The sequence below is a fragment of the Zingiber officinale genome, chromosome 10A (assembly GCF_018446385.1).
Source record: "Zingiber officinale cultivar Zhangliang chromosome 10A, Zo_v1.1, whole genome shotgun sequence".
In the NCBI taxonomy this organism is placed as follows: domain Eukaryota; kingdom Viridiplantae; phylum Streptophyta; class Magnoliopsida; order Zingiberales; family Zingiberaceae; genus Zingiber; species Zingiber officinale.
Window position 1 is genome coordinate 78,076,281 of NC_056004.1, and position 27,030 is coordinate 78,103,310.

At 37.1% G+C, this 27,030-nt stretch overlaps 1 protein-coding gene and 2 long non-coding RNA genes across 3 annotated transcripts; all 3 read right to left on the bottom strand.

The window, feature by feature from the left end:
- Positions 1 to 945: 945 nt before the first annotated feature.
- On the bottom strand, positions 946 to 2,147 carry LOC122028219. Its single transcript, XR_006124674.1, has 3 exons — positions 1,540 to 2,147; positions 1,347 to 1,438; positions 946 to 1,010 (listed from the first exon to the last, which is right to left on the bottom strand). It is a non-coding gene; the product is annotated as an uncharacterized LOC122028219 (long non-coding RNA).
- Positions 2,148 to 8,539: 6,392 nt separating this feature from the next.
- On the bottom strand, positions 8,540 to 9,659 carry LOC122027686. The gene is made up of 4 exons (XR_006124496.1): positions 9,306 to 9,659; positions 9,139 to 9,220; positions 8,946 to 9,037; positions 8,540 to 8,608 (listed from the first exon to the last, which is right to left on the bottom strand). It is a non-coding gene; the product is annotated as an uncharacterized LOC122027686 (long non-coding RNA).
- Positions 9,660 to 13,465: 3,806 nt separating this feature from the next.
- LOC122027695 (uncharacterized protein At5g49945-like) lies at positions 13,466 to 25,287 on the bottom strand. Its single transcript, XM_042586697.1, has 3 exons — positions 24,224 to 25,287; positions 14,223 to 14,426; positions 13,466 to 14,143 (listed from the first exon to the last, which is right to left on the bottom strand). The coding sequence occupies exons 1-3, from the start codon at positions 25,184 to 25,186 to the stop codon at positions 13,919 to 13,921; spliced, it is 1,392 nt and encodes a 463-aa protein (XP_042442631.1). The 5' UTR covers positions 25,187 to 25,287; the 3' UTR covers positions 13,466 to 13,918.
- Between the last annotated feature and the right edge of the window lie 1,743 nt (positions 25,288 to 27,030).

Genomic DNA, 27,030 nt, shown 5'->3' on the forward strand with positions numbered 1-27,030 from the left:
TGTGACGCTTAACATCACCGCTCCCAATGACCGAGTGGACTAATGTCTTGAGTACTCGCCCCGTGACCCCAAATCATAAACGGGGAGCTCAACGCCTCATCTCCCAGACACGACGACGGGAGGAAATCTGCCGCTACCACGCTGAGTCACCGACTAACGGAGCCAAGCAGTCCACCATCCGCCGGCCACCACGCTACACTAAATGCCACGAGCAAACAGAAGGGAACTCATCACGGCCACTACGACTAACTGAGCTAAACAGAACCGCCACACACCGCCTCGATATACCACTAAACCATAAGTGGGGGTGTATGAAACTGGCGATGGGCTCAACCATAGTGGAGCCGACAATCGCGCAGCATGCAATCATGATGCATGACACTAAGCATAGTCATAAACTGATCAACATCACCATATCCATATATATATAATATGGTTACCACAGTATCAGTGAGTCAAATCAACGGATCTAGAGTATACAGGTCCTCTATGGTATAACAATCTAGATTCTAAACATATCCCCCTTCCATAACATATGTACCAACAATATACACAGATCAAAGAATCAAAGTCTAGGTTCACGAATTATATATGATATACTAATAGAGGTACACAAGCCAGGTATGGCATAAAAACCTAAGTATCAGATAATTTAGATACACATGCCAGAAACAAAAATCCAGAACCTAGTCCTAAACTCAGTAAAACATGGTATGTCACTCTCGAAACTAAGATACTCATGGTAATAAAGTACTCATGGCAATAAGATACTCATGGTAACAAATCACGAGATATAAGCACGGATACATAACAAGCGACAAACCTAACATGCTATGGATATCAAACAGTGACATACCAAAGACAAACATGTTCATTGCTTGAAGGTATAAAGTACTATGCATATCCAAATGACGATATCATAAAAGATAAGTCAAGAAGTACCCGCCTTCATTGCGAAAAATCGTGCCAATACACTTCCCACATCGAGGCGCTTGTCTCAAATCAACTTCCTGCATAACCATATAATATACAGTTTAACTAATTACATAAGCAACAACTAGCTAAACCCAAAGATTCAAACTCATAGATAAAATCCTAATCGAAATGATTAATCTCAATTATGTCCTTCTCAAGATTAGATTTATAGATAAATCATCTCTAACCCAAAATCAAACCACAACAGATTTTCAATCCAAATTTGGAGAATGATCCATCCATCACCACCAAGAAATCAGATCTTATCTCAATACAATATATCATGTATCAATTAATCCTCATTAACACATCAACGATCAATCATCACTAAACCAATTAAATATAGAAATGAATTTAACTCCAAAACTTACCCAAATTTGGATGCTCATTTGTAGGCTCACAACCGAAGAAACTTGCCATTGGTAAACCATGGTTGAAGCTAGGAGAAACTGCTGCCAGAAGACTGTAATAGGATCAACAATGGTCGGCCAAGTAACTCCACAAACATCCCTAACAAAATAATAGAATTCAAATCTCTATAAACCTAAATCAAGTACGCCTTACCCTAATTCCAGTGACACCTTTGTAGACACCCGATTAAAGAAGCTGCTGTTGGAATCTACCTGTTGTCGGAGATCAAACAGTGCTGCGGGAAAACATTCACTACCACAGTGATTAGCCAAATTCGTACAGCACAAGACCCCCAATCGTAATCCAAATACCTAACATACCTTACCTACTCCATATCCTCTCTGCCTGCGATCGGTTGTAGCCACGGAACTACGTCAGCGCTAGGGAAGAGGCAGAACTAGGGCTTAACGTTGGTGAGGAGAAGAGGCTTCGGCGCTGCTAAACGTCGGGAGGAGAGGAAGAGGAAGGCGGCAGTGGTGTTGGGTGTGCGGCTCGGGAAGGAAGGAGATACACAAATCGCTCGCTCTCTGTTCCCTGGCGTCGTCAGCATCGGCAGAAGAGAGAAAAAGGAAGGGATCGACTGCCGGCGATGGATCGTCGAAGGTGTGTGTGGGCGGCGGCTGAGGAGAGCGTCGGAGAAAAGATGGCGCAGGTTAGGGCAAAAGGGAAACGGCGATTAGGGGGAAATAGAAAAGAAAAAGGAAAAGATAAAAAATAAATAAATAAATAAACTTTTCCTTACTTAAATGGGATAGCCTAAACAGGCTTTTCCGGACCCCCTTTTTATCCCCGTTAACTCGTCCATACGAGCTTCGAAAAATTTCCGAAAAAATTCCATAAATTCCGGAAAATTCCCTTATGGTGCTTCACCCATTTTCGGTATTTAACATTCTCCCCCACTAATAGAAATTTGGTCCCCAAATTTCATTATCTACCATCAGCAAGTACCAACAACAGGTAAAGAGTATAAAATACTGAATGGTAAATTAAATCACATCTCTCAAGTGAAAAGATGGGGGTATAGAGCTCGAATCGTATCATCGAGCTCCCAAATAGCCTCCCCGTCCAAATGATGTTGTCATTCGACTTTAACCAGCCGAATAGTCTTGTTCCATAACTAATGCTCTTTCCGGTCTAGAATCCGTACCGGAACCTCCTCATAGGTGACGTCAGGCTGAATAGAAACTGAGATATCTGTCAGCACATGTGTCGAGTCGGATATATACCTCATCAGCATAGACACCTGGAATACGTCGTGATCGCCCGCCAACGCTGGTGGTAGCACTAAACGATAAGCTACCGCTCCAACCCTTTCCAAGATCTGGAAAGGTCCAATGTATCGCAGGCTAACTTACCTCTGAGGCCAATTTCTTCACCCCTTTCGTGGGTGAAATTCACAGAAATACCTGGTCGCAAATGGAGAACTTTAAAAGTCTCTGACTCCGGTCAGCATAACTCTTCTGGCAGTCTTATGCCTCTAACATCCTCCGTCCGATAGTATGGACCAACTCCGTCTCAAGCTGAGCTCTATGAGGTCCTAAAAACTGGGCTTCTCCAACCTCATCCCAGAGGATGGGTGTCCGCCAAGGCCTACCTTACAATGCTTCAACGGTGGCATTTGGATAGCCGAATGCAAACCGTTGTTGTAGACGAACTCTACCAACGGCAAATGGTCCTCCCAACTGCCTCCAAAATCTAGTACACAAGACTTCAGCAAGTCCTCTAGAGTCTGAATGGTCCGCTGTGACTATCCATCTATCTGAGGATGGAAAAACTGTACTGAATCGGAGCTGTGTGCCCAAGGCCTGCTGCAGACTCTACCAGAAACGAGACGTGAACCGGGGGTCTCTATCCGAAATGATAGTCAAAGGAACACCATGTAATCTGATGATCTCCCGACAATACAGATCTGTCAATCGATCCAGGGAATCAATCCTCAGGATCGCTAAGAAGTGCGCTGATTTGGTTAATCGATCAACGATAACCCAAATCGCGTCATACTTCGTCGTGTCCTCGACAAACCCACCACAAAGTCCATAGTATTATGTTCCCATTTCCACTCAGGAAATAAAAATCCGCTGAAACAATCCGGCAGGTATCTGGTGCTCATCCTTCACCTTCTAACAGACAAGACATCTTGCTACAAAATCTGCGATGTCTTCCTTCACACTGTTCCGCCAATAGGAACGTCTCAAATCTCGGTACATGCGGTTCCACCTTAATGGATCGCAAATCGAGAGCGATGAGTCTCATGAAGTAGCTCCTGCAAGACCAGATAAGACTGGGGTACGCATAATCTACCTCGGAAGTATATAATACCCTCCTCGTCTCGTGTGAACTCGGTCTACTGCCCGGAAGCTATCTGACTGCAAATAAACTGCATATACTGATCAACAGCCTAGGGCTCTCAGATCCTCGTCCTGATCGACGACTGAGCAACCATGGTAACCAGAATACCCTGCTCTGTCCGTCCCCGCTCCTCAAGGCACAATTCGGAGAATCCCTAAATCAAGTCTGTGACCACCACTCGGTGGCAAGCTAAAGTCCCTCTTGACTTCTTGCTAAGTGCATCAGCAACCACATTAGCTCTCCTCGGGTGATAGCTAATGGTACAATCATAATCCTTCAGGAACTCCATCCATCTCCTCCGTCGGAGATTAAGTTCCTTCTACGAAAATAAATATTTGAAACTCTTATGGTCAGTGAGAATCTCAACTGTAACGTCATATAAATAATGTCGCCAAATCTTCATGGCAAAAATAATGACGACTTGCTCCAGATCATGTACAGGGTAGCTCTTCTCATGTTCCTTCAACCGACGAGAAGCATAGAGTCTACTCTATCGTCGCAATGTAACCAAACCGAATAGACGTTGCAGAGGACAAACCGTCCTCCCGTAAGATAAAATCCAAAATCGGCCGACACTAGTCTCCGCTCACCCTGTGTCGGGTCTTGCAATCCTCGGTCCAAGTAAACTTCACACCTTTCATGGTCACGCGTGAAAGTAGCATAGCTACGGAAGAAACCCGCGACGAAGGTCTATAATATCCCCAAGTCACAAAAGATCATGGATCTCCTACATCGATTTCTACTGCTCCCAACCAGAACAACCTCTATCTCCTGTAGAACCACGGTATACTCCTATTGGTGACCGTGTGTCCCAAACATCATCACAAAAGATAATCCAAATCAGCACTACTAATAATCACATATAGATATTCTCGTCGAATCATCTCTAGATCTATGCAAAGGTGGTGCACGTGACTCACCTCGAATCCGAAATAGATCACCACATCGTCAACAAAGACAATGAAAACCAATCTAAACATCCTAGGAATACCCATATCATCGAGTCCATGATAACATCTAGGGCACCACAAGCACGAATGGTAAAACCAAGACACATAATGTCCGTATCACAGACATTCCTAACCATAAGATCCACAACAATAAACAGATCTAATCACCAACGATATATAATCACCAAAGAATAGCTCCTCTAGTGTGAGAGCAATGCTCCATAACACGAAATACTACATATGTGGGAGCAACGCTCTACCACAAATAATCCGGAATATGTAGGAGCTACGCTCCACCACAACCATCTAAAATATGTGGGAGCTATGCTCTACCACAAACAAACAAAAATATGTGGGAGCTACGCTCCACCACAAACAATACATAAATGTCCAAAGCACCTAACTATCACACTAGAGACTGCACGAGATCTCTCTACCACATATCACTATGGATAGCCTAAGGTATAACAACCCAGTAAGCAAATCAAATCCATAGTCAACTCTATCATCATCCTAGTGAGTCGGTCACCCACCAATAGGAGAATTAGTTGACAGGGTAATACAACCAATAACATAATGTAAGCACTCAACATTCTACATTCAACATAGGTAGAATCATCATGATGCTACCAATCATAGACCTGACACACGTGCACACACAACATAGGTATGATCAACATAATTATTCAATTATTATACATCAAACACACACACAACTCAGGTATATTCAGTATGATACCTCCAACAATACATACCGAACACGTGTGCAAAAATCAACGTAGGTATAATCGGCAATACACCTCAAATAATACTCACAACACATACCAAATGAGTATAATCACTTAATACTTCCAATAAAGCATACTAAACCCAGGTGCACTCACATATCAAACATAAGCCACAAGATACCTCCAATAAAACGCTCAAACACATGTGCACATATCACGACATAGATTAAATTGATAAGATATCTCCAATAAAACACATGTGCACATTTCACCACATAGATTTAATCGACAAAATACCTCCAATAAACCAATCAGACCACTAGGGTATAATCTACTAGAAACCCGCAACAATTATAACTGGAAAAGTATGCACCCACTACATGCAATAGACCGTCCATCAAAACGCTCCTACAACCCGTAATAATCACATATACACACTACATAGATATGCAGAATCAGCATATTTAATCCAATCAACCTGATATTCTTTATTCTACCTTCTAAGTTATCCAATTAGGTACATACAGTCTAAAATTAAAGTACCCGTGGAATAAGATACATCAATCCTCTATCGACTGACCAACCCGACAATAGTATATGGCTAATTCAGTCCTTTCCCACGTCAGTATAAGCTAGGTACTCCATGTGCTCAAAACATCGAACTAAACACAAATAACCTAAAGGTTCGAATCTCTAAAAATAGAGTATGGCAATGCTCTACTGATCAACCAACAAAACTAAATCATTCATCTACTAACTAATCAAGAATACCTTAATTCTCCACAAGCAATCAATATACGACTACCCAAATCAACAAGTGTAAATCAGTCTTCTACTGACCGATCTAACATGAGTAAATAAATATTTACTGATGAAATTTTCTAAAATAAAATGGTATACAACTGGCTAGGTCAACATAAAGATATAGATACTATCCATTACCCAACTAATAATAGCAGAGGCTAGTATATACCTCAATCTGCTAACCAACTAATAATAACAGAATCTAAAACTACTGGTGTATGATATGATAAATCACCAGAACCTGTAACCCTTAATCTCTATCAAGGTCGATCATCATCAGGGTTTTACCTAATACATAAAATATCTACTATCTCAACTAGACAGGTACAAGTAAAGAGTGCTAATACATATCATAAACTATAATAGTCAACGGTGCATTTACTAACAGAAAGGTAGGATAACAGTATATACCAACATACCTCCTATAGCTTGGAGATGTCCTGCTGCTGCCAGGTCCCAAAACCCGAAAAGTCACATCGAGAAGACCAAAACACAAAATCTGAAACACCAGAAAAAATAAGACTCGTAAGTCGATCTCTGATACCAAATAAATTGGCATCAAATAAATCTCGAAAATCCAGAAGACATAGCAAGTATCGTATACCTGCTCTGATACCACTAAATTGTCACGCCCCAGAGGAGTCCCTGTCCGAAGAAATTTCGGCAGTACCTCCCCTGTACGGGTGACAATCTGAAGCATTTCTACAGGCATAATATACATCAGCCACAGGCGGCTGGAATATACACACAACCACGCAGTTATATATATATCATCAGCCCACACGGCTGGAATAAAACCAACACAACGAAAATGACAGAAACCCAATACAAACCAAAGCACAAAAACTGCTAGCCGGCTAGCCTTACACAACCAACAACAAATACAAAATACCACATAACAAAATCAACACTCCAAAAACAAAACCGGAGTACAGAGCTAAACAAACTGATACATAAACAAACAAAACATACGTGAAACCGATAAGTCTTCTGATGTGACGTGGGGACCAGCAGACATGATACTCCAAGCGACATCATAACAACCTGGTACCTGAAAAATATAGAGTCCACGGGGGTGAGTTCAACAACTCAGCGAATACCAATAGACAGGCCTAGTAAGATATATCTAACAGCAATAAACATGGAATACAACTTCCGAATAATATATAGGAAATATACAAAACTGATAAGTAACCAAGGAAGTTGTACTCACCAGGAACTCCTATCCTGATCTAAAGGGTCATCAAACCGATATGCAGTATGTCTCCTGTATGCATGTCAAACAAATGCATCCATCAAACGCAGCATATAAGTGCAGAAAACACAAACAAATAAAGGCAATCAACGATGATGACGATCAAGACTCTAACATCACCGCTCCCGAACAGCCGACCGAGTGGACGGAATCGCCGGAGTACTCGCCCCGTGACCCCAAATCATAAACGGGGAGCTCAATGCCTCATCTCCTAGACACGATAACGGGAGGAAATCTCGGCCACCACCGAGTCACCGACCAACGGAGCCAAACAGAGTCCACCATCTCACGGCCACCACGCCGCTACACTAAATGCCGAGCCAAACAGAGCGAATCGATCACGGCTACCACGCCGAAATATATGACCAACGAGCTAAACAACAGAACCGCCACACACCTGCTGATATACCACTAAACCATAAGTGGGGTGCAGAAGATACGAATCATGGATGAGCTCAACCATAGTGAGCCGATAATCACAAGAAGATGCAATCATGATGCATGACACTAAGCATAGTCATAAACTGATCAACATAACCATATCCATATATATATAATATGGTTACCACAGTATCAGTGAGTCAAATCAACGGATCTAGAGTATACAGGTCCTCTATGGTATAACAATCTAGATCCTAAACATATCCCCCTTCCATAACATATGTACCAACAATATACACAGATCAAAGAATCAAAGTCTAGGTTCACGAATTATATATGATATACAAATAGAGGTACACAAGCCAGGTATGGCATAAAAACCTAAGTATCAGATAATTTAGATACACATGCCAGAAACAAAAATCCAGAACCTAGTCCTAAACTCAGTAAAACATGGTATGTCACTCTCGAAACTAAGATACTCATGGTAATAAAGTACTCATGGCAATAAGATACTCATGGTAACAAATCACGAGATATAAGCACGGATACATAACAAGCGACAAACCTAACATGCTATGGATATCAAACAGTGACATACCAAAGACAAACATGTTCATTGTTTGAAGGTATAAAGTACTATGCATATCCAAATGACGATATCATAAAAGATAAGTCAAGAAGTACCCGCCTTCATTTCGAAAAATCGTGCCAATACACTTCCCACATCGAGGGGCTTGTCTCAAATCAACTTCCTGCATAACCATATAATATACAGTTTAACTAATTACATAAGCAACAACTAGCTAAACCCAAAGATTCAAACCCATAGATAAAATCCTAATCGAAATGATTAATCTCAATTATGTCCTTCTCAAGATTAGATTTATACATAAATCATCTCTAACCCAAAATCAAACCACAACAGATTTTCAATCCAAATTTGGAGAATGATCCATCCATCACCACCAAGAAATCAGATCTTATCTCAATACAATATATCATGTATCAATTAATCCTCAATTAACACATCAACGATCAATCATCACTAAACCAATTAAATATAGAAATGAATTTAACTCCAAAACTTACCCAAATTTGGATGCTCATTTGTAGGCTCACAACCGAAGAAACTTGCCATTGGTAAACAATGGTTGAAGCTAGGAGAAACTGCTGCCAGAAGACTGTAATAGGATCAACAATGGTCAGCCAAGTAACTCCACAAACATCCCTAACAAAATAATAGAATTCAAATCTCTATAAGCCTAAATCAAGTACGCCTTACCCTAATTCCAGTGACACCTTTGTAGACACCCGATTAAAGAAGCTGCTGCTGGAATCTACCTGCTGTCGGAGATCAAACAGTGCTGCGGGAAAACATTCACTACCACAGTGATTAGCCAAATTCGTACAGCACAAGACCCCCAATCGTAATCCAAATACCTAACATACCTTACCTACTCCATATCCTCTCTGCCGGCGATCGGTTGTAGCCGCGGAACTACGTCAGCGCTAGGGCAGAGGAAGAACTAGGGCTTAACGTTGGTGAGGAGAAGAGGCTTCGGCGCTGCTAGACGTCGGGAGGAGAGGAAGAGGAAGGCGGCAGTGGTGTTGGGTGTGCGGCTCGGGAAGGAAGGAGATACACAAATCGCTCGCTCTCTGTTCCCTGGCATCGTCAGCGTCGGCAGAAGAGAGAAAAAGGAAGGGATCGACTGCCGGCGATGGATCGTCGAAGGTGTGTGTGGGCGGCGGCTGAGGAGAGCGTCGGAGAAAAGATGGCGCAGGTTAGGGCAAAAGGGAAACGGCGATTAGGGGAAATAGAAAAGAAAAAGGAAAAGATAAAAAAAAAATAAATAAATAAACTTTTCCTCATTTAAATGGGATAGCCTAAACAGGCTTTTCCGGACCCCCTTTTTATCCCCGTTAACTCGTCCATACGAGCTCCGAAAAATTTCCGAAAAAATTCCAAAAATTCCGGAAAATTCCCTTATGGTGCTTCACCCATTTTCGGTATTTTACAGATTTTAACTTTGAAAAAAACTTTATTTATAAAAGTTTCTTTTTATAACCAATCATGAAGGGAAAATTAATAGAAAAAATTTTATTTTAAAAATTTCCGGAAACAAATTATGAAGTTTTAATTCTTGTGATTAAAACTTTCCTTGCTTGGAGAATTAGAGGTGGTCAACCACTTTAAAAGAAAAGGAAATTTTTTTTTATCAAATTCAATTTTCCTTTTCATGGCAAAGAAAATAAGGAAGTTTTTATTAAAACTCTCCTTATTTGCCAAGACCAAGGATTATAAAAGAGAGGGAGAGGGTGCCTTCATGAGACACAACTCTCTTCTATTTTCCTCTCCTCTCTTCCTTGGTGGTGGCCGGCCATATCATCTCCACATCTCCTCCTTTTCTTCCTCCTTAGTGGCCGAACCTCATCAATCTCTAGGAGCTTGTTTTGGTGGCCGGATCTAGCTTGGAGAAGAAGAAGATAAAGGAGGTTTTTGTTTCCTAGTTTTCCTTTGGAGCTTGGTTGGTGGCCGAGACTTATAATCTCTTGGAGAAGTTGCTTGGCCGAAACTTAGAAGAAGGAAGAAGAAGGGCTTGGGTGGTTCTCATCTCGGTAGATCGTCACCCACACGATGTCCGAGATAAGAAGAGGAATACAGTAGAAGATCAAGAGGTTGTTGCATACAAAGAAAGGTATAACTAGTAATTCTTTTCCGCATCATACTAGTTTTCTTTGTATGAATTCCAAACACAAGAGGCTAGTGATTCTAGATTTCGAATTTGTATTTCGATTTGTGTTTCTTTTCTTTTTCGATCTTGTGATTCGATTGTTCTTAGTAGTTAAACCTAAAAGGCTTTGTCGAGACAGTGGTGGATGATCTCATACTCAAGAAGGCCAAGTGCCTCGCCATGTTTGACATGAGAGTCGATTTTAGAAATAAATATTTAATCAACTTTGTAACATAGGTCTGACTTTGATCAATAGTGTTAAGTTCTGCTTGCGATCTAAGTTTAAACCTCTAAGAACAGATAAGTTAAATTTGGAATCAATAATGTTAAGTTTCGTTTGCGATTCCAAGTTTAATTTCTAAAAAACACATGGTAGTTAAGAAAAAGTTCAAATCTTGAATAAAATTTTTATATAAAGGAACCAGTAGATTTTTCGAGTAGCAACCAACTTACACCCTGGGTCAACTTCACAAATATTAAAAATACGTAAGTGTTGGATATTTTTAAATATGATAAATCAAAGTTGCTTAACCTTTTATTGTTTTGCAAATATGATAAGTCAAAGTGACTTTGTAATAAAATTATATAAGGTTGGATTTTTTTTTTTTTAAAAAAAACAAATCACAGTAAACTAAATAGCGTGTAGAATAAAGGTTTAAGGGCAAGTTTATACTCAGGAGAGTCTCAATAATATTAGTCTTGATTTAGATCGAGATTGATAAATTTAAGGTCATTAATAAGTTTAGGTCAAAACTCACTAATGATTAGGCACATTCAAATTAATCTAAAATAAAATCAATGTACTCTTAAAAACCTCTTGAGTTTCATCATGCAATCAAATCTTAATTCCAAAGTCTAGATAGCATATTGTGACTTTTTAAAATTTTAACAACATTATGTAATTTTAACACAAACTCACTATTGAACTTAGACCTATCATATTCACCCAATAACAATACGAATGTGCTCCTAATACTCCCTTGATTCTAATCATGCCTAAAATTTTAGATTTTGGACATTATATGCCTGTTAGTAAATTTTGATCAAAATTCACTAATGACCTTAGGAGCATTAGAATCAACACAAATATGGATTAACACACTTTTAGGAGCCTCTTGAATTTCATCATGTCTTGAAATCTTAATTCCATTAGATAGCATGTTGTGAATTTCTAAAATTTAAATAATTTTATATAATTTTGATACAAATTATTTAACCGAGATCTATCATATCCACTCAACAATAACAAAAATATATCTCTAGGACTCCCTGACTTTGGTCATGCCTAAAATTTTATATTTTGGACTATACAACTATCATTAAGTTTGACTAAAACTCATTGATGGTCGTATAAATTTTAAAATTAAAATTTTTAAGAATGGTAAGCTCAAGAGTCTCCTAGGAGTGGAGTAATCCTAGTTTGGATTGATTCTAATGTGGTTAATATCATCAATGAGTTTTGATCTCAAAACTAATGGTTATACATTGTCCATATTATTTTCAGCAAAGCCAGAGTCAAGATAATCATAGGAACATATTAGTGTTTTGTTGAGTGAATATTATGCATAAGTCTAATAGTGAATTTATGTAAAATTTACTCAAAGTTGTATAAATTTTAAAAACTCACAACAACGGTGTAAAACTAAGATTGGAGGGTATGATGAGACTTAAGAGGCTCGTAAAAGTGCATTAATCTTAATTGGATTTATTCAGATATGGTTAATCATTAATAAATTTTGGTCAAAACATACTAATGACCTTAAATTTATTAGATTCTATCTAAATCAAAACTAATATATTGTTAGGACTTTTGAGTGTAATCATGTCCTCGAACGTTTTTTCCACACCTATTTAAGTAACTGTAAGTTTTTTTTTAAAAAAAAAACTCAATCTTATATATAATTTTATTATAAAGTCACTAATAAACTTAGGTTTATCATATTTACTCAACAACATTATTAATGTATTCCTAAGACTTGTAAATTTGAACTTGTTCAAAATCTTTGAATCTTGATTTTGTACAATCATTAATGAGTTGTTGTCAAAATTTATTAATAGACTTAGGTAGGAGTGAGTAAAAGTTAAGTTAAATTGAAGAAGTCAATTAAATCGATCAAATTTAAAAATCAGATTTATTTGGAAATTTATTTTTTTCTAAAAAATTAGTTAATTTGGTTAAGGTTTGATTTTGAAATTTGCCGGTTAAATCGAATAGATCAAATTTTTTAACCGAATCGAATTTTTAAACCCTAAATTTTAGATCGAATCAAATTTTTATTAAATCAAACCGAATTTTTAGAAAAAAATCGATTTATTCAATTTGCATGATTTTATCAAAAATTTGATTTGATTTATTCAATTTTTATTGAAAATTGATTCGATAAAAAAAAATCAATTCAATTCGATTCAATTAATTTAGTTCAATTTGATTTAATTTTAATCAAATATCCATCCCTAGGCTTAGACTTGTCCAAAACTTTGAACACTTCTAAGTGTGACTATTCGCTCCCATCTCAATTTCACACTATATTTAGCCCATTGTGAGGTTTTAAAATTTTTTAACTTTTTCAAGGGAGAGAAGTAGTACTTTCAAAATCCTATAAAACGTGATTCATTTTTTAAAATTTTAAATATGCATCGATGACTCAATGGATCAGAACATGTACGAAAGAGAGATATTTCAAGTAAGAAATTTGTGATTTGAGTATTAATAAAAGTCAAATATACGGTTCAGTATATATATCCGAATGGACAAAGCCATCCAAGTAATTGTGCATAAGAAATGAGTAAGATTTATTACATGAAACCCAAATGGACAATATTTAGACATTCAGGCTTAATGAAACTATATGAAAACCTGTTTTCTAAGGGAAAAGATCACTAAATCCTAATTCTGCTATAATGCATGCAGATGCTCGACTGTTAAACAGAACACTAGAAAATGCTTTACCCTCCCGCTTTTGACCATACAGATACAAAAGAGCTCAACTCTGAAAGATTTAACTGCAGAGAGTATAGCATTCGAGGGCTTCATCCTCATAGAACAACATTGCTGATGTGCCTCTACATCTACATTTTCTTAAAAAATGGTATTGATATAACCAACGAAATCAAAAACATTTTGACAATAACAAGGTGGCAGCCTGCACAAATGAGTTCATAATATTTGCTAAAATCCTACGTTGCAAGCAGCAGCACCTCCACCGGGATCTAGAAAGATGGCATAATCGTGGCATCCATAACGCGGTGAAGCAAATAGGAATTTTTTACCATGAAAGGATTGTAGAAAGTGGCGGCGCGAACAAGAAGGCAGCCTAAGATGTCTAAGACTTAGCGTCGAAGCATCTTAACTTTCGGTCCTGACTTCAGTTGCCGAGCTTGTTCTCTCTCCTCTTTCTTACGAATTGCCACAGAATTAAGTCTAGACTCAACCTCTTCCATCAATTTTTTCTTTTCAGCCTTCTTCTTTTGCAAGGCTTCCTGTCTTATATTCTGTAGTTCCTTGTGTGCCTCTTGGGCCGCCTTTATTCTGGCTGCTTCTGTCTTTGAGCGTGCCTGAAATACGTGTACAAACATACATCAGGGAATTTAGAAAGTTATAAATTGCATACAGTGAACAAGCAAGGTAACTTACATGAGGACTTAGTTTGTATCGCCCAATCAGATCGATATAGTATGGCACAAGAGCAACCAGTCGTATCATGTCAGACATGTTCACAGCATCTGGTAGCACAAATTTGAAGATAAGATTCTTCTTGCGGGATCCTGGATTTTGATCAGAGAAATGTAGTGAGACAAACCACTTTCCAAATTTCTCAAACACATTATGGCCGAAAACCTGTAAGGCAGAACAATAAATCAGCTTCTCATAACACAAGGCATTAGTTCAACTGATTTTGTTATTAGATTTTTAATTTATTTATATTTTTTGGAAAGGTCATTCAAGAAATTAACTTTGACATGTTCCAAAGACAGTACAGTTCTTTACAACATGCTGTGGATATCCTGAACATTAAGATATCAATCAGCAGATACGTGTACAGACCATTGTGCATGATAAATGCAAACTTAGCCACTCACTAAAGAATAATTAAAACTGATGAAAGATGCAAAGTTACATCTTTTCATAGCCAAATAATCACTAGCTGTCCATCCTCAAGGTCGTGATAGCCGTGAAAAATAAGAAAAAAAAATTATATTGTTATTTTTGAGGCATTAGGTGTGACAGTAGTATCTGTTTAAGTATGGAGAGACGTCTGTGTATACTTTAAAACCATAAACAAGATATCCATCAAATCAGTTATAACTTTCATTAATATGTCCTTTTGTGGCAATTTATACTCTAAAGATTAACATCCTAGAAAGTTGATTTACTTATCTGCTACTTGTCATCACAATGACAATAGGATTTCTATTAGATTGATAGAAGAGAAAGAAACATAATTATGTTATTATAAAAAATATAGTGATGCACAAAGTAGACTAAAAGAGCAAAATTTAGATGTATAGTCCGAGCAATCTTATAATTACTTTTCCAAGAGCATTAACTTCACCATTCCTTATCGGAAAGATTAATTTTAATGCATGTTTTCTTACTTACTAATTCATGTAAATATTAGTTCAATTTTAAAATGAGAAATATTAGTTCAATTTTTAAGTTAGAGGATATGCAAATTATAGAAAAATATTGGAGACTCCACCCTTTGTATATTACGTTTGTCATAGTTGTTTTCTTTGATTTTAGTTCTAATTGATTTATCCTAAGACGGTTGTATAAAAAATTCAATAATTTCAAGGATCAATTTCTTAAGAATTAAAAAGAGAAACATAATAGATCATTTCCTCCTCATTGGAAGGGAGGACCAAGCAAAGATAGAAAAATCTTCCAAAACAAAGAGTTATATAATTGTTCCTTATGCTAAACTACTCTAACCTAATGGAGGTGTTAACAACTCGTGTTCAATCATGTCATCTTTAGTGATAGAGAATAATGCAAATTAAAATTAAAATTTTAGATTTTAAAAGTTATCTGATATGTCCTCTTGTTAGAAGGTTAAAGGTAATTTTAAAATTTGTAAGATGTAAGTTAATTTTGGTTCAAGTTTAATTTAATTTTGATTTCGTTCCTAATATGTAATTTGCTTCATTTCCTTTTTTAATTGAACTTCTTTAGAAAAAGGATTATTTCTCTAGAAAATTTTTAAGCTAATACATAAATATAATACAACCTTTAATGTTTTTCTCATATCTTCATTTTTGTTTAATCTAGCGTTAGTATTTCATGCTAAAAAATAGAATACATCCAAATTTCATCCCATTGTCATAAATAGATAATGTGGCATACACCTAGCAACGTGCCAACTCAGATAAGTTGCAGATCAAGCATATCCACCATACATTTTTAATAGATCCTACTCGTTAAATCCCTTAACACAATTTAGACTCAAACCCACTTATTAGACACGTCACCTTTACTCTTGCAAGCCTACACTCCCTCCTTCCTACAACTTCCTCACCACCTTTCACCACTCTAGCTATCCCCACCATTCAGTTCCTCACCGCCGCTACCTCCTTCACCATCTTATTTGGCCACTATATCTGCCACCTAGGCTAGGACCTTCCCTTCCTATTGCTTTAAATTAGCATTAAGGAAAATCACAACCACACCACCTGGATGAAATAAATTACCAACAACATCTCAAATAATGGAGCTACTTTTTGTCCATGAATCGCTCCACCAATTTCATCGCCATAAGAGCCTTCTGAGAGATCAAAGGCAAGTATATTATCCAATCTAAGTGGATAATTTAGAAGGTCATTCCAGCGGGCATGCTTGTGTCAAATGATGATGATTGATATAATGACAAGGAAGCAAATTTGGTAGTGCTTACCACGTTTAGGAGTGAGTACTTTACGGGGGAGGACGAGATAAGGGAGATCAAGGGGGGAGTGGAGTTCAATGGGTTCAAATTCATATGGATGATTAGGTTCCCCATGAAAGCGGTGGAGTCAGAGGTGAAACTAATGGTGATGATTACAGAGGGGAGGGGATTGGTGGTGGAATAGTGGGCCACACAAAGGATTCTGGTAAAGCATCGTGGCTGAAGCTTGGTGGTGGAGGCAAAAGGTGGGGGTGCCAATGATGTCATTGTTGAGGCAATTGAAGCAACTAAACGTGAAGTTGATTGAGGAGGTTAAGGTTTATATTCAATTAACGAGTTCAACAAGTGGGATCCATTAGAATTGGTGGCAAAAGGTCATACACTAACCCCAGGTGCCCCACACGACCAGTCCCATGGGATCCATTAAAATTGCATATATATATGCTGTGCAATTTATCTAAGAAAGAATTTTGCTATGCATTCACATATTTTGTCTAAAAGTTATTTGTATCACGACCCTTGAGCCATACATAGGGAGAGTCATACATAGAGATGAGGATGATTATTTTTCTTAATACAACCAAAGACATAAGGATAAGAAAGATGAAAGAATCATATCACTAGACACGTCAAAACAAACATCCCTAACTAATGTTTAGTGGTAGGTTAAATCCAAGCACATTCCTCGAATGCGTACCCATGATTGAGGATTATAATGATTTGCATAAAAGTTCATTGGAGCTACTAATTTTTTTAGCAAAGTATTCAACCCAGATTAATTTCATTACAAAATGGAATTAAATGAGAGAAAGATTAACCCAAAAAATTCAAGTCAATATACCCTTGAAACCAATTGTATAGTGAGTGGATTTTTTTTTAAAAAAAAAAAAATCCCCAAGTGCAATGGAGTGCTTAAGTAAATTTGATGAACTCCACGTGCGGTGAGGCTAGAAAAGACCCTAAACGAGTCCTTATTCACTTCAATGACAAATTTAGATAAAAAATCCAAAGAAAACTAATTTCCCCTTAATTCATTAAAAGAAGTCCACCACAAAGCCATAGAGCTTGGCCAATTTAACAAAGCCTCCACATTTTGACAGGCCCTCCCTCTAAATCACACTGCTCTATAGGGACATCCTAAACATAAAACTTCATTAACTCAATTTGTAGCTAGAGAAGGATAGTGGCACCTAACCTAACTCGAACCAAAACATGCAATATTATAACTGTCATTGTGGATCATGTAACATCAAAATGCCTACACATAGAATCCTATCTATAAAACCCTAGTATGACTGTGAACATAAAGTTACATACTCCTTGACTCTAGAAAGTGATGGAGACATTGATCCCACAAACGAAATCTTAGAAGTTAGAAGAGGTGAAGGAGAAACTACACAAATAAAAATATAATTTTCTAAATTCCAATTCACACCAAATCCTCACCTAGATCATTACAAGGTAGCATGGGTAGATCAAACTTTCCTCTCAGTCAAGCAAAGACATCTAGTCCCTATAACTTGGTGTGACATCCTCCCCGTGAACATCACATATATCATCCTCAATAGGTTATGGCTCTCATTACGATAGAGAAAACACCTATGCTTTTAAACACAATAGACAAAATGTTACCTGCTAACCTAACCTACTTGAACCAAGATTCAAGTCCACCTAAGCTTCAAGGTAGTCTCTTCACCTTTTTAGACAGTCTCAATTTGAAAAAGAAGAGAGATTCAGAAGTGATAATATCCCTAGTAGCCTAGGGCCTTAAGGTTAGCCTCATACATCACTAGAACAACATCCCTTATGAATCTAGATGAGCATCAAAATATAACTCTTAAAGAGTTATATTTAAGAGTCTCTTTACCTAAGCTTCAAGGTAGTCTCTTTACCATTTTAGACAGTCTCAATTTGAAAAAGAAGAGAAAGATTCAGAAGTGATAATATCCCTAGTAGCTTAGGGCCTTAAGGTTAGCCTCATACATCACTAGAACAACATCCCTTATGAATTTAGATGAGCATCAAAATATAACTCTTGAAGAGTTACTTAAGGAATTACCACCTTTGTGCATGATTTAGCATGCAATAAAGCTCATTCCCCCGTCACAATTGACAAGCCTCCCCCCACTACCATATAAACTAGGGAGCACACTTGAACTAAATAAGCAAAGCAAAGGACTTCTAGGGAAAAGCTTTATTATTGAAAGCATGAGTTCTTATGTTGGTGAGAATGTACGTTCATAGTTATACCCAAAGGTGCAAACGAGCCGAATTGAACCGAATAATATGAAAATATTGATATTTGAGTTCGAGTTCAAAAAATATATATGATATTCGAATTTAAAGCTTGAAAATACCAATAATTTTGGCTCGAGTTTGATTTGAACTAGGATTTGATCTTGAGTTCGGTTCGAATTATTCGAACCTTAATTCGAGTAGAATCGAACTAAAGTTTGAAATGCCTTAAATTCAAGTTCAATTCAAATTATTCAAACTTTAATTTAAGCATATTGAAATTAAAATTGTATAAAAATAATCAAAATTCGATTCGAATTTGACTCGTGAGTGGCTCGTAAACAATCGAACAAAATATTATAGGTTTAAGTTTAACTCGAATTTGATAATTTCGAATACGAATCAAATATTTTTTTTGAGCCACTCGTGAATATGTTCGATTCGTTTGTACCCCTAGTTATACCATCAACAAAATTATTTTTTGTCAACATCCTCGACTTGATAGTTAGAGTTAAATGGTTTTACAAGATCAACCTATGCAATGAAATTAGGGTAGGGATGAGCAGAAAATTGGTTTTAAAACACAAGATGGATTATAGTTGGTCATACTCTTTAGACCTTTAAATCCCCCAAGCACATTCATGAGGGTCATAGGACAATTTTTTAAAGTCTACATTGATAACATCCTAATATATAGCAAAAATCGTGGCACTCACTTAGAACACATCCACCTAGTCCTTGACCCTTCGGATCGAGAAGTTATTTGTCAGCTTAAAAAGTGCTCATTGCAACCCCAAGTTCTCAAGATTCTTGAGTGTGCAGAGGTCATTGAAAAAAAAAATAACGTAATAAAGGATTGGCCTCAACTCGACTCCCTTTAAGAGGCTCGAAACTTTTATGGCTTTATGAACTTCTATAGTTGTTTTATTAGGAACTTTAGTAGCATTGTGGCTCCTATCATAAATTTTCTTGAAAAAGGGAGTTTCACGTGACTAAGTTTTCGCCTCTAACTTTCAAGAATTCAAAGGATGACTAAATCTCTGTCCCTAAACATCCTACTCTTTCCGAACCATTTGAGGTTACCAATGAAGCATCCAAGTATAAATTAGAGGTGATTTAAGCCAAGAAGGGCACCCCTTCCTTTCTTTAGCCAAAATCTCAATAAGATTCACAAGTTTTACTCCATATATAATAAAGAGTTTTACACTATTATCCAAGTTCTATGGCAAAGGTGATACTACCTCTTTTGTTGAGTTGTGTTGAGTTGCTCCTCATGCTACATCAATATGAGGTGGTTGCATAAAAGAGAAAAATGGGAGGTGGCACAAAGAGGAAAGAAAAATCTGAAGCATTGAGGTGGGAGTAAAGAAGAAGAATGGGAGGATGAGGTGGTGGTAGGGAGTGAGAAAAAAGAAGAGGAGAGGAATGGGGATTTGAGGAGGACAAGAGGAAGTTGTTTAGAAACTATGAAAGAAGAAGATAAGGGGGAGAGAAGAATAAAGAAGGTTATATAAGCAAAAAGGAGATGGATATGCGAGAAAATAAGACTAAATAAAAATAAAACTTTTAATTGTAGGATGTTTGTTTCAACTAGTTAGACTGACATCTACCATATCAACTACTATGTGTATCAGTAATTGTTGAACTAGTACAATAAAAAATCCAAGCATTTGGTTCTCACTAATTAAATGTGAAGATATATTTTAAAAATCTTAGAAAGTATAATCAACAAATAATCTAGTTCATGAACAATATTGATGGATTATCTATGAGAGTTTTTTCCAAGTTTAAGCTAAACTAAACTCCGCCCATGACGAACTAGTCATGACCGGTCGGTCCAGTCCCAAGTCTGAATATAGGAGAGTTGCATTAGGTTGTCAGCTAGTGTTAAACTATAACAAATGTTTAATGAATAATCTATTAAATTATTGTGCTAATACTAAGTTGTTCCCCAAAAGGAACGAGTTGTACGGTCCGACTATAACGTCTCGACAAGGACCACTACATCTCCAGAACTCAGGTATAGTGCTAAATATGCAAGAGTTCGTGTTGCAGTGCCCAACTGTAACGTATCGGCAAGGACCGTTACATCTCCATGAGAACTTAAGTGTAGTGTTAAATAAACAAGAGTTCTCACACCATAAATTGAGTAAGAACAAATATTATAGGAAAACTAATAGTCTAACATTTGGAATATGAAACATAGGTAAATCAATGGAGATAATAGATGCAATGATTTGGAGAAGAATTAGTATTTTGTGTGTTCAAGAGACCAAATGGGTAGGCAAGAAGACAAAGATGATGGAGAACTCGAGTTTTAAGTTATGGTGCACATGAAAGAGTAAAATAAAAAATGAAGTGGATATTGTTGTAGATAGTTCGTTAAAAGATGAAGTTATAAGAGTTAGTTAGAAAAGATGATAGAATTATAACCCTTAAGATGAATGACGAAAGAAACTATGAATGTAATTAGCATATATGCATCGCAAGTAAGATTAAATGAAGCTACCAAATTAAAGTTTTGGAGCGACCTAATGAAATATTATAAAACATCCCGTTAAATGAAATGATTTTAATAGGAGGTGATCTAAATGGGCATATTGAAGTAAAAAGTGCGGAATATGAGATGGTACATGGGGTTATAGGTTTGGAACAAGAAATAAAGAAGGAAAAGCTATATTGGATTTTGCAATAGTATATGACCTTATATTAGCTAATACATTTTTAAGAAAAAAGAACACGTGGTCACATTCAAAAGTGGGAATAATAAATCATAAATTGACTTTCTCGTTAGAAAGAGTGATAGAAATATTTGTAAAGATTGCAAGGTCATCCTTAGATAAAGCATAATTACCCAACATAGGTTAGTAGTGTTGGATATACGCCTCAAGCATAGTATTAATAGAAAAAAAATATATACAACTCCTAAAATTAAGTGATGGAAGTTAAAGGATGAGAAGCAAAATATATTTAAGAATTAGGTGAAATATACGGTAACTCTAATACGACATGGGATAAGATGATATCAAAGTTGAAAATAGTAACTAAGAGTGTACTCGATGAGTCAAATGGGGATACACTATTAAGTTAGGAATCTTAGTGATCAATGAGAGAGTACAAGAGAAAGTAAAGGGAAAACAAATAGCTTATAAGGAATTATATTTGTAAGAACAGCTTATAAGGAATTATATTTGTAAGAACGAGGAAAACTTAAGAAAATATGCAATAGCCAAGAAAGACGCTAAAAAAATAGTGAAAGAAGTAAAGAATGAAAGAACAAATATATCAAAAAATTATATATAAAAGAAAGGGAAGGAGACATTTATAGAATAGCTAAAGTGAGAGAAAGGAAGACAAAAGATCTTATTCAAATAAAATATATTAAAGATGAATGCAACAAGATCTTAGTAAACGATAGAGAAATAAAAGAGCGGTGGAAGAGATATTTTTATTAACTTTTGATGAAGGTTTAGGCAACCAACTTAACTTAGATAATTTAAGTAGGTCAAATGAGTAAAGAAATTTAGATTTTTATCGTAGAATTTAACTTCAGAAGTAGATCAAGCTTTAAATAAGATGCATAATGAAAAATCCATTGGACGGTATGGAAGTGCATAGGGAAATAAGGTATTGAATAATTTATAAAATTATTTAACATAATATTGAAAATAAAAAAAATGTCTGATGGAGGGTAAGTACTCTAGTTCATTTATATAAGGAGAGAGACATACAAAATTGTGCAAACTATAGGGATATTAAACTAATGAGTTATACCATGAAACTTTAGAAAAGAGTAATAGAAAAAAATTAAGGAGAACACGATGACCGAAAATCAATTTGGGTTCATGCCTAGAAGGTTGACAATATAAGCTATACATCTTCTTAGACAACTGATTGAAAACAATTGGGAGCAAAAACAAGATCTACACATGATATTCATTACTAAAAAAAATTTATGATAGAGTCCCAAAAGAAATTATATAGAGAATTCTAAAAAAGAGATGTGTTAGCTAACATATATTGAACTAATTAAGAATATATATAAGAAAGTAACGACTAGAGTAAAAAGTTCAGGCAGAGTAAATGAAGCATTTCTAATAAAGATAAGGTTACATCAAGGATTAACTCTAAGTCCCTATCATTTTACACTAATTATGCACATTTAAACATAGTACCGTGGTGCATATTGTTTGATGATATTTTTTGGTAGATGAAACACGTAAAGAAGTAAATGCTAAATAAGAATCTTGGGGAAAACACTAGAAGGAAAATGTTTTAGGCTTAGTAGAATAAAGATAGAATATATAAAATTTAAGTTTAACAATATTAAAAGTAATGAGCTTTAAATATTTAAGATCATTTTTGTAAAATGATAGAGGAATTGAGAGAAATGTCTTACATAAAATACAAGAAAAATAATTAAAATGGAGGAGAGCATTTTATATGATCGTAAAGTACCTCTAAAACTTAAAGAAAGTTCTACAAAACCGTAACTAGACCTGGGATATTATATAGAGCTGAATGTTGAGTTATGACTCGAGCACATGAGCAGAAGATGAGAGTTGTAGAGATGAGGATGTTAAGGTAGAGATGTGGACATACGAGGATGGATAGAATAAAAAATGAGAACATTAGAGAGAAAGTCGGAGTTGCATCTATTGAGGGAAACTCCGAGAGACGTTTAAGATCGTACGGGTATGTACTTAAATACCAATAAATACTCTACTTAGGCGATGTGAAACTATGACAAACACGCACATCAACGAGGAATAAGAAGACCAAAAATGACTTGGTTAGCAATAATAAAATAAGATAAAATTTAATTAAGTATAAATGATGATATAGTAGGGGATAAAGTCTCATGGCATAAAAGGATCCATATAACCGACCTTACCTAGTGAGATAAGACTTGATTGTTGTTGTATAGATGATATAGTAGGGGATAGAGCCTAATAACGTAAAAGAATCCATATAGCTGACCCCACCTAGTAGGATAAGACTTTGTTGTTGTTGTTATTAAGTTGAGCTAACCTATGTCCATCCTCAATTCATTTGATCAGGCTAAAAAGGTTTTTATATGTCGATTACTAACCAAGATTGAAGTTTATATTGGTTCATGACAATTCCCTTTAGCACATATGCTTAAATGTTCCTTTAATTTTCAAGAGTTGGTGTTTCAGCAAAAATGAAGTATATGATTCAATAACATTGAATAACTTTTAAGAGCAAGAATATAGAACTATCAAATTAAGTAATTATAAACATATAAATCAAGAGCGTTTAACTTTCATCATCCATTGAAATGGCTAGTGTCTACTGCCTTGATGGTTTTTGCATACTTTTACAAGACATTTTTCATACCAAAGTAGAATTTTTACAGTGATTCCAAATTTCCTTAAAACAAGAGTTTTCAAATGTGTCTTTAATGAAGTTAGCATATAATCTCCTAGAGTTTATAAGATTTTTTTCCTATTGAAAAACTAGCATAACATTACTACCAGAAAGAAGGCCAAGTTACCTGCTCAAGCACAACATCAGTGACCATATCTCCTGCAACCTCCTTTGATTCCGCTACCACCATCAGTTCATCAGCAACCCAATGCCTTCCAGCTGGAGGTGCAACAATTGTGCTTGCAAACTTCTTCAGGTCCCTCTCCCCTTTATGCATTGCGTTGGCAGTCTTCTTCCACGCGAGAGCAAACACCACGTGGTCCATGGAGTCCTCATTCATAACCACCTCGAACGTGATTGTGTCTCTCTTTGGGAACACCAGATAGAGAGCACGGGACAGCAAGTCGTGCCTGCTCAGCAACTCCATTTTGGCGAGAATCCCCTGGCAATAGCGCCGGCCACCGGCATAGAACTTAAACACGTCGTGGCCCTCTCTGAGAAGAAGGGGAGTATAGTTACCGTCGCCAACGCCGAGGAGGTTGAAGTTCTTCTCCAAGATGGAATCCTTGGAAGCGAAGTTGTTGGCCCAAGAGAAGGCAATGGCTTCGTTCAGGCGTCTCCCATGGAGGTAATTAAGGGAGAAAGAGATCAGAAAAACGACGAGTACGACCTCGAGTACGTAAGATCGGAGGAAGGTCAAGAACCGAAGGGAAGAGGAAGAGGAGGGTTCAAGGGCGGACGGGGAGGAGGTGGGGTGCGTTTCATTTTGGGAGAATGCGCCTGGTTCCTGGGGGTGAGCGGCAGAGGGGATTCCCTCAAACTCGTCCTCGTCCCAGATCACGGAGGGGGAGGGGAGAGGTGGATCGGAGGGAGGGCTATGGTGGTCGTCCGGTGAATAGGAGCTGGAAAGGGAGGTAGTAGTGAGAGGAGCGGGAGTGGCGGGGACAACGGTGTCTTCGGCGACGTCGAGATTGGGATCGTCGGGATCGAAGCCCTCGAGGTAGACGGAGGAGTGGGAGTGGGTAAGAAGGATAGAAAAGAGGAGGAGGAGGGCGTCGCCGACGGCAAACTTCCGCCGGATCCGGGCCATTGGGACGCTTCGATTTTGATCGGCCGGAGATGGATCAGAACTGTCGAGTCAAATTCCAGATCACCATCCGAAAACAGCACGTATATTTCAGGTTTGTCACAAAGTAAATCAGTCGGCTATTTTAATGCAGTTGATCGGGAAAATAAGAATGATTTACATATTTAAATAAATTGATAATTATTAGTCTTTTATAAATAAATTGACATTATATATATATATATATATATGAAATAAAATTTTATGATAATTAATATCCGTCTACTTTTTATAAAATTATGAAATTAATTTTAGGTGGGTGGATATATTGACTGATTGGCAGGAAAAACATCATGAATAACGTTTTTAGTAAATGTTAATACAGTGTTTGTGTTCATGGGAGAGGACGTTATGGATGACGTTACTTCATTAAGTCTCCATTAAGTTGTCGAGGTTATTGTCACTGGTAAGGTCCAGAGAGGGAGTTTGTGAACTTCCGGCTAAGTCTGGCTGTATACTTCTGTGGAGTGCTGCTCTATAGGCTCTAGCAGAGAGGACAAAGCTGGCTAGTCTCTTCTGACAGTATTTTTTAGTTTTTCTTTTATAATGTTGAAGTAATGTCGTATGCTGTGTTTTGAAGAAGAAAGGGAGGAATCTAGTTCCCATATCTTTTGGCCAATAGATCTTCTCAGTGTAAGTTTCTCCTACTAAGAAGTAATTGCCTGGATCTGTCAAGCGATCCCAAGCCCAATTAGTTCCTTGTACTGATGCTCTCCAATGCTTTAATTGATCTTCAATAGTAGGGAGAGCTTCCCAATGGAGATCGGGGTCAGATGGGTAATCTTCAAGTTCTGTTTGGATACCCCCGACTTCATTGATATCCAGCTTAACCAGATGTTTGGCTGGTTCAATATTGAGGTTAAGCCATTCCAGTGGAGAGCTGTCAAAAGTACATACAACAAACGTTTCCTCTTCTTCGAGGGCCAGAGAAATAATAGTACCAAGTTTTTTAGGAAAATCTTTAACAGAATCTGGATCATGTACCCAAACTTTGTATAGTAGTCCGTAGTCCATCAGAAGAAAAGGAGTGATAAGCCTTCCTTTATATGAAATTGCTTTATACCTTTCATAGTCTATGTTGGCTTTTCGGAAGGAATATAGCAGCTGACATGGACATCCGTATTTAGCAGAGTCTTCACAGGTTAGCCCAATTTTCTGACATTTAAGTTTTAGGCCAAATTCTGCTTCATAGGTAATAGTTATCCCAGGAGGGGGATTTTTGTGGAAGGCCTTTAGTGCTTCACATAATTCAAAAAATGTCTGTAGTGTAGATTGTTCTGCTAGGTTCCGAACGTACGAGTTGATATCTTCGGGTATGGTGTTGGGCAGGCCCAATATATGGGCTGCGGATGTTCTTTGAGCAAAAGTTGTAGCAACTTGTTCTTTTAACTGGGCTAGTGTTAGATAGTTGGCCCGTTGTGGTTTCTTTTCTTCTAATGTTGTGGAAGAGGAAGGAGACTCATGAGTTCCTTCAGTAATTTGTGCATATGTAGGAGGCTCTTCTGAATATGAGCTAGTTGGCACCATAGTTGTTGTTTTTAATAAAGTGCTAATAAAGAAATTAGCACCAAGTTGAGTTCTGGCAGCATTAAAATCTTCTTCAAGTGAATAATACCCTTTGAAAAAAGGATGTTCTAGGCCTTGTATGGCCATATTTGTTTCCTCCCAAGTAGCATATACCCCAGCTTGTGGCTCAGAAAAGACTACATAACAAGAGAATTTCTTGCCTACTGACTTTTGTATGGTTGTTAGAAAATAGTTTGTTAAAGCATTTATGACTGCTATCTTGTGTCCTGAGCTACCAGGGA

What these genes read in the sequence shown, in the direction of transcription:
- LOC122027695 (XM_042586697.1), bottom strand. Translation starts at nt 25,186, where the DNA reads ATGGCCCGGATCCGGCGGAAGTTTGCCGTCGGCGACGCCCTCCTCCTC. An exon ending in CTGATGTTGTGCTTGAGCAG is followed by an intron (nt 14,427 to 24,223) that starts GTAACTTGGCCT and finishes TCTGCCTTACAG; the next exon opens with GTTTTCGGCCATAATGTGTT. An exon ending in GATACAAACTAAGTCCTCAT is followed by an intron (nt 14,144 to 14,222) that starts GTAAGTTACCTT and finishes CACGTATTTCAG; the next exon opens with GCACGCTCAAAGACAGAAGC.